A 12865-nucleotide genomic window follows, 5' to 3' on the forward strand; every position below is an offset into this window, starting at 1 on the left:
CCATGGAGAAGTGGGCCCTGCGGTGCTCGTAGGAACCCCGCTCCTGCGGGTATGGTTCAGAGGCCACCTTTCAGCCAAAGGGCTAGGAGAGTGACTGGGCACCTTCTAGGCCACCTCATAGCCACACGGAATCTGCTCTGTCCCCCTTGTCAGGGCTGTGGGGGCCGAGCTGAGGACGGCATTGTGTTGAGGGTAGAGGCAGGTGAGAGTACCAGTCCCAGACTGAGGATCCACCCACTACTCTCAGGCCTATGGTGCACCACGTGCAGTCTCAGTGTTGGTCTAGAAGGTGTGGTGCAGCCGGCTGGAGGGACTTGTTTTCCCCAACTCTTTCTGACTCGACTTCTTGTCCCAGGTAAATACTGGGGCTGCATGCAGCGCCTGGCCTCCTGTCCAGAGTCCTGGGTGCCCAGGGTGCCAGGAGCCGATGCAGAAGTAGAGGCAGTGACCGCACTGGCATCCCTCTCCGTGGGCATCTTGGCGGAAGAGAGGTAATGCCAGACCCCCAGCCAGCAGCCTCTCTGCCCCTTGTGCCCTCCCAGCTTGTGGGTCCCAGACTCTGGCACAGCCACGCCAGCCTCCTTACTCTTCCTGAAGCTGTGAGGAGGCCCTTTGTGCAGCCCCTGGCTTTTCTTCCCCCAGGCCCTCAGAGCAGCTGGCGGAGGAGGAAGAACCTATGAATCTCTAAGGCTTTGGAATGGTTCTGCCGGCCCATCCTACCCTTCAGACCTGGTTCTCTTCTCACCTCTGGCAACAGAACCTGCTCCTGGGGTCTTCAGAGATCCTCTGGGCAGGTAGTTGTGGCCTGAGAACAGCCCTTTGACAGTGGGCCCCAAGGAGCCCAAGGAGGCCCCCGGGTCTGATAGGGACCAAAGAGGACCCTGAGGAGGCAGGCGAGGCAGCCGGCCAGGCCCCAGTAGGGTTCTCCCAAGAACAGAGCCTGCCACCGCGGGGTCCGGGCCCCTGCTGGGTCCCCATTCCTCAGGACTGCACGGAGGAGGACTGGCTCAGTTGGGCCCACCCATGACCACTATTCTTGGCCCACAGACCCCTGACTTTGCACACAGCCCCAGGCTCCACATAGAAATGTGAACTTGGCCTCAGCCAGGGTAGCCCTCCCTAGGCTCTGAGGGCTGCACTGGGGGGAGGGGAAGGAGGAGCCGTTCCTTTCGCCTGTTTACTGAGATGACTGTGGAAGCCGCGTGGCACCCCCCTCCCCCCAGTCCCCTGCCACCACCACTGGGCAGTGAAACAACGGTCCCTCAAGGGCAGTCACCGGTAGGCCTCCCTTCTGGTCCCCGCCCCTGCCAGAGGCCACCCTGCATCGACCATCTCAGTGCCCTGGTGGAGCAGACGGGTGCTCTTGGGAGTCCTGTGCTTCCTGATCCAATGGTGCCAAACCCTCATCTCCCCTCAGAAGCGCAGTGTGACCCCCAGGGATTCCCCCCTGGCCACTGCCCTCCTCCAGGAATGTTCTCTTCCCGGGGTCTCCCCGGCCCTGGCTCTGACTCCTGCCCCAATAGGACTAGCTTGGCTGAGGGGAAAGGGGGTGGGAGAGTAGATGCAAGACATGGGGGAGGGGAGGCTGCCCTGGCCAAGTCAGGGCTCCTGGGGTCCAGGCCTGGGGCCAAGAAGGAAAGTATTTGAGTGTGTGTGTGTGAGTGTGAGTGTGTCTGCGTGTGCGCATCTGTGTCTTCCCGACGACTACCATACCCTGTGTATGTATGCATGTTTTTGTAAAAAAGAAAAAAATGGGGAAAAAAATCTGAACAATAAATGTTTTATTTGCTTTAAAGGTGCATGTGATAGGGCACCCCGGCAATGAGGGGTGTGTGGTGGGCGTGCGGTGTCTGAGGCAGCGTGGAGGCGAAGGGACCAGCCCCCTTCCAGCGCCTCGTCCTTTGTGACAGTGGCTCTGCGGGAAGAATCCGTTCCGCACACACCCTACTACTGCCCCCCCCCCCCTGCCCCACCTGGGGTAATAAAGAGGCAGCAGCTTTGGGCTGAGTCCATAGACAGAGGGCCCGCTGGGGGGTGGGGAGGGATACATCGTCGCTCAGACCTGGCTCACTAAGTCACCCTGAGGAGTATCAATCCGACTTTCCTGGGCTCCAGTCCCAGGCGGGAGATCAGGTATGTCATCGTCGCCTCTTGGGGCTTCTGTTTACCAGTTCAAGGCCCCAGAAATAGACACTGTGTTTGGTTCCTGCCGTAAAGCACCACGACTTCTTTAGAGCGCACTGAACGTCAGAGAGAGGGCAGGGGAGGCAGCAGGCCGGGGCTTCCTGCCTCAGTCTTCGAGGGTCTGGGTGGGCCGGGCACCTCCGGCCACCTCAGCCGTGGGCCCCAAGCCCACAACAGCCTGGGAGAGGATGAAGGGAAGTGGGTTTATCCCCTTCCCATCTGGCCTGGCCTCTGGGGTGACAGACACTGAATCCCGTGGGGTGGCCGAGGCTGTGCCTGTGAGCATGTTCGCCCCGGCTGGGGCTGTGCCGAAAACCGGAGGAGAGCCCAGCCAGCAGGTTCCTCCATGCCGAGGGGACCAGAAGGAGAGGGTCTCCAGTCCCTGGGACGCCAACCCTCCCCTGCCCTCCAGGGCACAATGTGAGCTAAGGAAGTGGCGTCATGAGGTGACGAGACCACAGTACCACCAGCCTTCCTGCCCACTGCTCTCAGAGCTCCCCCGCCCCGCCCCAAGAAACCACTAGAGGCTGTCTGGTACAAATGGTCGCTGTATTTCTGCTAAAGTGACAGTGACACAGATAAGGCAAAGAGCTGAGGGGGTGACACAGGTGGGAAAGGGGCAGACCGTGCAAAATGGCAATCTAACATAAAAAGACACATAACAGTAGTCCCTTCCCTCTGAGTCAGGCGAGCCCTTGGGCTAGTGTATGGGCAGAGAGCAGATTTTGCCCTTCAGAAGGGAGAGGAAAAAAGATATAAACCCTAGGTAGGGGGGCATCTCATGGCCAGGGCTGCTCTGGGTGACCTGGGTGTGGCCAGGGGCAGGCGTGAGAAGGGGGAGTGGGAGTGCAGGGCTGGCGGTGCGCAGACAGGTTTGAGGGGCCCATCAGCCCACATCTCGCTGCCCCCTCCTGAAGCCCTTCTGGGGGCGGAAGCACCTTCCTCGAGACCCTCAGTCTGGCCTCACTGGGGAGTCCTGCTCTGAGGTGTGGGTGCCGCATGTGAGAGGGAGGACTTGAGTGGTGGAGGAGACAACTGAGCCTAGCAACACTCGTGGGAGGGCAGCTCTGGGTACAGCAGGGACACCGGATTCTCTGCCCATGTGCCCATGACCCTTGGGGGAACAAGAGGATGGGACGCTGGGGCTGGGTTTGAGGTCTCTACCGGAGACCCTTTCTTGACCTGACCTTCCCAGGTGCCCGCCCCAGCCCAAGGGAGAATTCCTGGAACGTCAGGGGACAAACCACCTGCCCCGGGCCCCAGGCATAGGTCAAGGTCTCTTTGCTCCTTCACCGGTACTCTGGCCGTGCTTACAAAGATTCCTCACCGAGTGCTAAGGAAATAGACCCATTTGGAAAAGCTGCCCTCCAGCCAGGCCAATGAGGAGCAACATGGCAGGGCCCCTTTCTACCATACCCAGATCTCCCCCAAAGTAGACGGGACAGCTTCCTGGGAGGCCAAAGTCTTCCTGCTGTGTATTTTCTGCCATGGTTCTGGGGTCCCCCAGGGGTGGGGCAGTGCCCGATGTCTCAGAAGCTGAGTCCAGGTCCTGAGGACCCCAGGGTACAGAGACCTCACCCACTGGGTCAGAAGTCGCTGAGGATGCTGATGTCGGCAAAGTCAGCCCGGTAGCGGTGGGCGTAGAGGCTGAGCAGGAAGGCCCACTTGAAGGCAATGAAGCTCCAGACGCAGGACAGGTAGTAGCTGTTGGGGTCTGTGAGGCCTGCAGGGGAGAGAAGCCAGACCGTGACTCGAGAGGCCTTGCCCTCTTCCCCAGCCCCAATCCCACAAGCCCAGGGCCACTCCTCTCCAGCCTCCAACAGAGGCTGAACCAATCCTACAGAGACACTCAGTGTGACACTTCAGGGTCTGCAGGCAGCAGGCAGTGCCACTCACAGGTGTGTATCATCTATGACGCTCCTTTTGTCACTAACCCAGGCTTTACAATCAGATTCCCTAGGGGCGGGGACACAGGTCTTTCTTTTCTTGCTGGTTGCAGCCAGCAGGGGGCCCTCCCACCCCACTACATCGTGCTGCAATTAACCTGCAGGGTGCATTGTACTCAGCACTTTTCAAGCATTTCTTTGAACCCTTCCAACCTCAGGGGATGGGTACACTTGTTCAACAACTTTAACAGTGAGAAAACCCAGGCGCAGGTGGTTAAGTGATGTGCCCAGTCCTTGGATGTAAGCTGTGGAACCGGACCCAAGTCCTGGTCTACTCCTGAGTCCCACACTGGCCCTCCTGCACCCTCCCCTCCAGAAGCGGCCCTCACTTTGGTGCCCGGTGATGGCCAGCACAAGGAAGGTGCAGAAGGTGGCAATGGAGACAGCCGAGAAGAGGACACCCACGAAGAAAAAGCCACGCAGCCCCTTGAGCCAGGTCCTCCAGTAATCCTGCATGTACATCACGTGCGTCACCAGCACCCACAGCGCCAGCACACCTGCAGGACAGGCTTGGTCAGGGGGAGAGACACAGCAGTTCCCCTCTCCTCCCCGCCTGCAGCCAGGGACCCCAGGGACCCCCGGGGCCCTTTAGGTCCCACAGCCAGACCTATTTGTGTAAAAATGCTAAGACAGTGTCAATCTTTTCAGTCTCGTTCTCTCACTAGGACCTGAATGCAAAAGCAGTAAGAGAATCTGCCTTTTATTAAGTCACATTAAAGAGACTGGCAAAAATATAGAACCATGCCATTCTCCCTAACTTTTGGTTTGGGAAAACACGATTATTTACACATACACAATGTTACTTGTGTTAACGCAATGGTTTTTTTTTTTTTAATTTTTATTTATTTTTAGAGAGAGGGGAAGGGAGAAAGAGGGAGAGAAACATCAATGTGTGGTTGCCTCTCATGTGCCACCCCATCCTGGGGACCTGGCCCACAACCAGACATGTGCCTTCGATTCCCGACTGGAAATCAAACCAGCAACCCTTTGGTTCACAGGCTGGCACTCAATCCACTGAGCCACACCAGACAGAGCATCAATGTTATTTTTAATATTACTTTTAAATGTTTAAAAATGTTCTGAGCTTTAATTTCTAACATGGCACATATCAACAGATATAACCCATATAAACAAAATTTTCTTGGTGTTTCACTACTTTTCAAGAGTGTAAGGAGGCCCTGACATTGTGAAGTTTGAGGACTGCTGCAATCCAGCCTTCACTTCCAGGGCCTCCCCTCAATCTACCCTGAGGGCCGCACATGTGGGGAGCAGTCCTCCCACCCTGATGTCCCTCCACCCGGCCCATGGGGCCCCAGCCTCGGAGCTTCAAGACCGCCCTGCTCAAGGCCACGCTCCATATTGTGCCCTCCAGTTTGCAGCGATGGGCAGGCCAGACATCCCCAGCCTTTCCTGGGCCCACCCTCTGGGCCTGGCTGGGTGCTTCCCCTACAAGGCCAGCTGCTGCTCAGCCAATACAATGAGTGCCCTCTGTGCCAGGCTGTGCCTGCCACACAGCCCAAGGAGTGAAACAAATATCAATTCCACTGTCAAGGGTGTGTGACAGGCCTGCAGGATCCCCGTAAGGGAGGAATGAGGACAGCGGCGGGCCAGCTTCCAGCCTGGTGGCTGAGGGCCACACAGACGGGGGTCGGAGCAGTCAGGAGACCTGTGCACATGCGCACAGGAAGGCTGGGCATCTGTTGGAGAAAGTGGTTTGTTATCTGTAGCAAGAATGAGAAGAAAGGGAAGTCGGCAGAGAGGTGGGGGTGAGACCAGTGCTTCGACTGAACCTATGATGTTTTATTTCTTAGGCTGGGTGGGGTGTGAAAGGGCGTTTGTTAAATCATCCATCCTTTTTCACATGCCCAAAATATTTCATAATTTTTTAAGTTAGGGAAAACAAAAGCCAGAGGGGAGCATCGTCACGGAACTATGCTCTCTGGTCACCAGCTGAGATGTTGTCATAATTCAGGCAGCCTGGCAAGAGACACAAACCACGAGACTGCAAGCCAGGAAGCCTGGGGCCTGGCACTGCTGTGCCACTCGTGACCTCTGAGAGCCTTACTGTTTCAAATCTAAACAGGGGCAAGTCCAAGGGTCCCACCAGCATGGAAACTGGGTGACTCAAAGTTCCACCCCAGTGAGGGTGCAGCCCTGCCAACCCCTGCAGCTTCCCTCCCACCCCGTGTCACCTACCCTCGCCCAGCTCTGCCCCTGTCCACCCCAGCCTTCCTTAGGGTTTGAGAGCCTGGAACGTGTGTCCCTCCACCCCTGAGATCAGGATGAGCCCGGACAAGCCTCTCTCCATTCCGGCCGAGGCAGAAAGTGGAGTGGGCCAGAGGAGGACAGGGTAGCAACACCACATCTTCAGCCTGCATCTTCCCTGGAGGGATCTGGAGTATGGGCTGGCCATCCTTCCCAGAGTCTTTCCCTATCTCCACCCACACGTCCTAAGTGTTCGTCTGGGGGAGACATCTGGTTTTGTAAAGGGCCCTAAGGAGGAGACATTGTTACTGAGTGCCTTTGAGGAACGGTCAGCTGGGCACCTGTCTGGGACAGCCTCACTTACCCTCAGTCTCCTTAATAAGCCATGGGGGGCGGGGGGACTGGAGTAGCTGAGTTCTAAGATCCTTTGCCACTCAGAGATTCTGGAAGCTAGCTCAGGAGAAAAATAAAGAGGTCAGAGCAATTCCTCTGTGACTCAGCAATTTCTGGGCTAGGAAATGCTGAAATAGGGGCCTATGGAAATGCCTCTCTTAGTCCGCTGGCCACACTCCAAAAGCAGTGTCCCCAAAACACCCACCCCACATACACCCACATACCAAAAAGGGCTGAGCAGGAGGATGAGGAGGGTGGCTATATGAGGTGTTTCAGGTCCCAGTTCTTCGTTAATAAGCAGGCACAACCTTCCCTACCTCTCGCTTCGCCTGCACGTAGGCCGCACCTCAGAGAAACACGAGCCAAGTCTGGAGGCAGGCCCATTCTCACCCACCCTGGCTCTCACCACTTTCCGTGGAAGAGAGGCCTCCCCACCAAGTCCACCCAAAGGTGCTCACTGGTCCCTGAAACAGGAGGCAACTAACTGTCTCTCAGGCCTGCGCCCTCCCTTAGGACACTCTGGGCACCAGGACGCCTGGTCTGTGCAATTCAGGACAGAACGGACAGGTTCCCAGGCCTACCACCCCGCATGTCCGTGCCAGACCTCACCCCTCACACCTCTCAGCTGCTCCACTCTGGGCTCATAAATAGGCCAAGGGCAAGTGGAAGTGTCCCCAGCAGCTCAGTTGGAGGTGAGGAGACAGGAGGTGTCCAGGGGAGCTCAGAGGGAAATGCAGACAAGCGAGACGCTGGGCCTGGGCCCTACTATGTTCTTGCACCCTGCCCTCCACCCCTGCCCCGGAGAAAATCCAGGTCCAGAGCCCCAGCTGTCCTCTAGCTCACTGCTCGACTCCTGTGGGAAGAACCCAGTGCCATTTAGACTCCTGGGGCCACTTTTCTATTCTTTGTCTCTTTCCTTGTCTGCTAGATGTAGATCAAAAGTGTGTGTTTCCCCAGGGCTCCCACAGCAAAACGATTTCTTCTGCAACTGCCTCTCCTCCAAGCTTCTTCCCAGACGCCACTAGGATGGGAGAGAGCAGAGCTCCACCTGTGAACACTCTTCCCACTGGATCCAGGGGCTGCAGACTCACCCTGACCCAGAAACCAGCACCCTCCCCGGCCACTGTCTGGTACTCAGGGACAAGGAACACACTAGGGCAGCCTTCTGGTGACTCAGCAGTTTCTGAGCTAAAAAATGCCAAGTCAGGGTGGGTGCTTACAAGTCAGTAAATCTGCTGATGTTTCACCCCCAAAAGAGGAAGAAGTCTGATTGGCTACAGACTCTCAGAGCCCACTCAGGGTGGAGAGGGCGCGTGCGTAGCTCTGGCCTGGCAGGCCCTCCCTCGCCCCACCACACCACCACCACCACTCGGCAGCTTGGGCTCTTCCATGGCCACCTCCTGGCTGTCCAAGACCAGAGTGTCAGGGAGGCCCCAGGCGCCTGCCCCAGCTGGTTGCTGCTCTAGCGCCTCTCCCTGCAGGCACCTCCACAGCTGCCCTGCCTCAGAGGCAGCAATGGAGAGGGCAGAACTTGGGTCATAGGAAAATCCCAGGACTCCCCGGAGCACAAGCCAGAGGGCTATTTCATGGCCCTCCAACAGGCAGCTGTGACATGAATAGGAGAGGACACAAAATTGCAACAATTCCGACCTAAAGGCGGGGAGGGTCTCTGAGATCATTTCCTTCACTGGCATCTCCTCCCACTCCTTAGAGATAAGGAAACTGAGGCCCAGGAGGAATTGAGGGGCCCAAGGCCACACAGACAGCTGGGGCTCACTGCGCCTGGCCGACTCCGATCCCAGGGACGGCCCTTGCACCTCCCCCCCCCAACCGGCCCCTCATCTCAGGCCTTATCAGTACCAAACAGGGTCTGGCCTGAAGACACCACCTTTCTGAGGGGACAGCAGCAGGGAAGACAAGAAACAGGAACAAACTGGCAGGAGAAGAGAACCAGGAGAAACACCGTAGACCGTGAAGGTGAAGGAGTGGCAGGGGAGAGGAGTCAGGGGTCTGTGGATGGGTGAGCAGAGCAGAGGGGCCTGGCTGCCCCCAGAGAGGACAGATAGCCGCAGGTGGTGGGACATCCAGGCAGGCACAAGAGTAGCCCGGCCAGGGCACCCCTCCCCCTTCCTTGGTGACTCCCTGGTGCTCCGCTTGGCACTGCTTAGGCTGTGGCTATGTACGCCCCCTTATAAGGCAGAATGCTCAACACTGACCTCCCATTCTTTCTCTACCCAGGGATGGCTCTCAGTAAGCTGCTCGGGGGCAATGAGTAAATATGTCATTAGTCCATCTAAGGCTCATGGGGCAGAGGATTTTAGTTATGGAATAAGATCGTTATATGTAAACGCATTATTCTGACATGCATTTTTTCCCTCAAAGTGTGTTTCCCACACATACTATTTCATGAAGCTGTGTAACCTGGCAAGCTATTTATTTACTCTAAGCCTCCGTTTAAGCTTTATATGTAACTTGGGCACAATAATAATGTCAACATCATAGGACTAAAGTCAGGATTAAATGAGGATGGAAGCAGATTGCTTAACACAGTGCCTGACACATACAAAGCATTAAAAAAAAGTTAGCAAGCAGAAAGAGTGTGTTTCATCTTCACACCAGTTCTACAACCCAGAGAGGCTAATGAAATGTCCAGACGGTGAACAGGGAGTACAGATCATTGATGAGCACCCAGCTTCCCACCTGCGCACTGCTGTTCTCACTCTGGTCCTTGCCTCCCCTTCTTCCCTCCTTGAGGCACAGAAAGGGCGGCCAGGTGCGGGGTCGGGGGGGAGGTGCGGGTGGCAAGGCAGGTTGTTTAGCAAATTGGTAGAGGAGCCACAGCACAAGGGTGGCAAAGAGACACCAACATGGTGGGGAAAAAATGTCCAGTTTCCATCAGATCCCTAGAGTGCTCCTCCAGGTCTCCACTGAGGACTCTGCTGGGGTGCGGTCCACACTAGAAGGAGACAGGTGGGCTTCCCCAGGCACCCCCAGCCCTCCTTTCCACTTACCCTCCTACGCCCTCACCTAGCCCCCAAGGAAGAAGCACTTGAGGGGCGGGACCCTCCAAAACAGGTGTATGTGTGTTTGGGAGGTTTTCACACTCAGCGCAGGGAAGAGGCTGTCATAAGGCAGCAGACGGCTGCGACCCCGCAGGTGTGGCGTGTGCAAACCTCAGAAGCCGGACGTCCACACCAGGGGTCGTGCCGGGGCTCGGGGTGCATCGGGTGCCAGTGGCACCTGGAGAATGCTCGGGCCACGAGAGGCCCGAGCTGCCGATGGATGTTTTGGGGTAAACACCCCACCTGCTCCCAGGGGAAGCGCCGCCCGTGAGGAGCCTCGGAAGCAGAACGCTTCCTCTCGCCCCCGCGACCGGGCCCCCAGCGCTACCCACGCCTCTGGGTACCTGCGAGTCCGCCCATAGCCGCTGTCCCCGGCTGGCTGTAGACCACCGTCCAGACGAGGAAGATGGAGAAACCGGCCACGGAGCTGAGGCCGGAGTAGGCGGCGCGGAGGCCGAGCTGCAGGCGAGACGGGGCCATGGGCTGCGGGCGCTGGGCGAGAGGGCGAGCGCCGCGGAGAATCACAGGTGCAGGGCCAGGATCCGGAGCCGAAGCCGGGAGCCGCCGGCTGCCCTGTGCTCCGCCCAGGCCCGCCCCCCCGCGCCGCGGGCACAGCGCCCCTCTCGGCCGGAGGCCGCCAGCGCCCGGAGCAGCAGACGGCTCGCGGTGAGTTAGGCATCTCGAGGTCGCTGGGCTGTCTGGCCCGCAGGGGGATACCTGTTAAAAAGGCAGACCCCAGCCCTGGCTGGCGTAGCTCAGTGGATGGAGCGCGGGCTGGGAACCAAAGTGTCCCAGGTTCAATTCCCAGCCAGGGTATATTCCTGGGTTGCAGGCCATAACCTCCAGCAACCGCACATTGATCTCTCTCTCTCTCTTTCTCCCTCCCTTCCCTCTCTAAAAATAAATAAATAAAATATTTAAAAAAAAAAAAAAAAAAAAAGGCAGATCCCGGGCTTATCTTGAGACCTACCATATCCGAATATTTGGACATTGGAGAGGCGCGGCAATACATGTTTATAGAAGCCAGCTGCGGTGACTCCTTTTAAAATTTTATCTCTGAATAGGAGACACATTCTCGTTTAAACTTTGAGATTTAAATTTTTTTTGTTAAAAATTAAAACATAAAAATCAAAACATAAGAAACGTGAAAGTACCAGTGAGTATGACTCCTCCTTCCACCCTGTCCCTATCAGCCAGGTTCCCTCTCAGACTTACGTTAAGCACCCTCAGAAGGTACTTCACACTGAAGTTTGAGGATCCTTGCTACCATCACCTTCTAACCTTAAATACCTGACCCTCACTGACAGCTCCCCTTTCCTTTCATTTCCACAAGCCTCATCCCCCCTCCATCCCAAACCCCTACCACACATCACCTCCACCCTCAGAATCAGATGATTCCAGAGAGTGGAAACTATAGCAGGGATATATTGAGCTCCCGGTGAAGGTCCAGCTTCCTGCCTGGAGCTGGGAGGGAAAACCCCGTCTGACACGGAGTCCTCAAAGCACTTGGAATCTAAGCTGGGGGGGCCCATCACATACCTACCTGCACAGAATAAGTTGCGAGTATTCCTTGCGTTCATTTCTTTTTGCAGCTATAACCAATTAACACGAATTTGATGGCTCACACTAACTCACATTGATGATCTTATGGTTCTGTAGACCCAAAAGTGAGTCTCCCTGGGCTCATATGAAAAGGACGGCAGGACTGCCCCCCTGGATGCTCCAGGGGAAAAGCTGCTTCCTTGCCTTTTCCCACGGCCTGGAGCCAACCACATTCTTTCATCCTTAGAGCTAACGCATCACGTTGTTGGACCTCCACTGCTGCTGGTGTCACACCTCCGGCTCGCTCCCTGACTCTGCTCCCTCCCTCTTGTCCCTCAGAAGGACGCTGGTGATTAAGAATCTGGATGATCCAAAATAATTTCCCATGTCAAAAATCTTAACGTAATCACATCGGCAAAATCTCTTTTGCCATGTAAAGTAATATACTCACAAGTTCTGGGGACGAGGACGTGGACACCTGGGGTGGCGGGGAGCATTATTCTGCCTACTACGCCCTTCTGGGATTAAACTCCACCAGCCGGAAAGGTACCACTTTCCTCCACACCAACACCCCAGGGAGTGCCGGGCACACAGTAGTCACTTAATAAACGTGTTTTTTTTTAAAATAAATGAATGCTAGTGAATTAAGGTAAGCATTAAATAACAATCATGTGCATGAAGTCTAGGCAGGGCATGATTAATTCACTGCCAAAGGAGTGATGTAAACCAGTGTAAATAAACCCCCTTAGCCTCATTTCAGAATGGTCTGGGAGCTTCTTAAAAAAGAAAAGAGCTCAGACTCGGTTCCTAGTCCATTATATTTGAATCTTGGAAGTATATATATTTTAATCAGTTTATATATATAGAAGTGATTTTAATGTGGTGAGTCAGAACCCAGCCCTTCCCTGGGAGGTGCTGAGGGACAGAGTGAGCGCTGGGCACTCAGAGGTGGGAGCAAGCCCAAAGGTACAGAGCGCACTGCCGTGGATGGCTTCAGAGCCGGCCAGCTGGGATTCCACTGCAGGCAGGGGGAACATCATGTGCACAGACAGCACGGAGGCAAGAAATAACGTGTCAGGTTGGGAATTTGTAAGTAGTTTGTGGTCTGTGGGTGGAGCGGTGGGTTTTGAAATTAGGCAGGTTCTCAACATAAAGGGCTTTGAATACTCGGCTAAGAAGTCTGTCCCCCACCCTGTGGAGCCAGGGGAGGGAAGGAAGTAGCAGTCCTGTGTTCTAGAAATGTGGCCAGAGTAATCGTGTGAGGGCGAAGAGGCAATGAAAGACCAGACAGCAGAGAGACATGTCCTTCACCTCCCTGTGCTTTAGTTACCCCACCTGTAACGTGAGGGCAGCAGTGATATCTGCTTCAAGTGTGATGAAAACATGATGTTTAGAAGAGTGCCCCGCACATCGTAGGTGCTCAGTAAATGTCCACAAGTATGATTAGTAGCCGCAGAATAGCTGCCGTGGCAGGAGATGATGAGGGGGGTCTGAAAGGTGCTTTAGGCTGAGGCAGTGAGACTGGAGACGAGG

The 12865-nt window shown here is 55.8% G+C and overlaps 2 protein-coding genes across 5 annotated transcripts in view; one reads left to right on the forward strand and one right to left on the reverse strand.

Moving 5' to 3' along the window:
* Positions 1-1764, forward strand: part of HDAC7 (histone deacetylase 7) — a 36169-nt gene extending 34405 nt beyond the window's left edge. For all 4 annotated transcript variants that reach the window (XM_036019125.1, XM_028532001.2, XM_036019126.1 and 1 more), the window contains 2 exons: positions 356-491; positions 643-1764. In XM_036019125.1, the coding sequence (XP_035875018.1) occupies positions 356-491; positions 643-688 (182 nt within the window). In that variant the 3' untranslated portion in view covers positions 689-1764. The remainder of the gene's footprint in view (positions 1-355; positions 492-642) is intronic.
* Positions 1765-2712: 948 nt separating this feature from the next.
* Positions 2713-10380, reverse strand: SLC48A1 (solute carrier family 48 member 1). Its single transcript, XM_028532420.2, has 3 exons — positions 10135-10380; positions 4460-4627; positions 2713-3907 (listed from the first exon to the last, which is right to left on the reverse strand). Exons 1-3 carry the CDS (start codon positions 10268-10270, stop codon positions 3771-3773), a joined length of 441 nt encoding a protein of 146 aa, XP_028388221.1. The 5' UTR covers positions 10271-10380; the 3' UTR covers positions 2713-3770.
* Positions 10381-12865: the final 2485 nt, after the last annotated feature.

Source organism: Phyllostomus discolor, chromosome 2 (assembly GCF_004126475.2).
Source record: "Phyllostomus discolor isolate MPI-MPIP mPhyDis1 chromosome 2, mPhyDis1.pri.v3, whole genome shotgun sequence".
In the NCBI taxonomy this organism is placed as follows: Eukaryota; Metazoa; Chordata; class Mammalia; order Chiroptera; family Phyllostomidae; genus Phyllostomus; species Phyllostomus discolor.

Bases quoted from the DNA above. Each gene is read 5' to 3' on its own strand.
- SLC48A1 (XM_028532420.2), bottom strand. From the start codon at position 10,270: ATGGCCCCGTCTCGCCTGCAGCTCGGCCTCCGCGCCGCCTACTCCGGC. The intron at 4,628-10,134 runs GTACCCAGAGGC...CCTGTCCTGCAG, and splicing joins GGCTATGGGCGGACTCGCAG to GTGTGCTGGCGCTGTGGGTG. The intron at 3,908-4,459 runs GTGAGGGCCGCT...TCTCCCCTGCAG, and splicing joins GGCCATCACCGGGCACCAAA to GCCTCACAGACCCCAACAGC.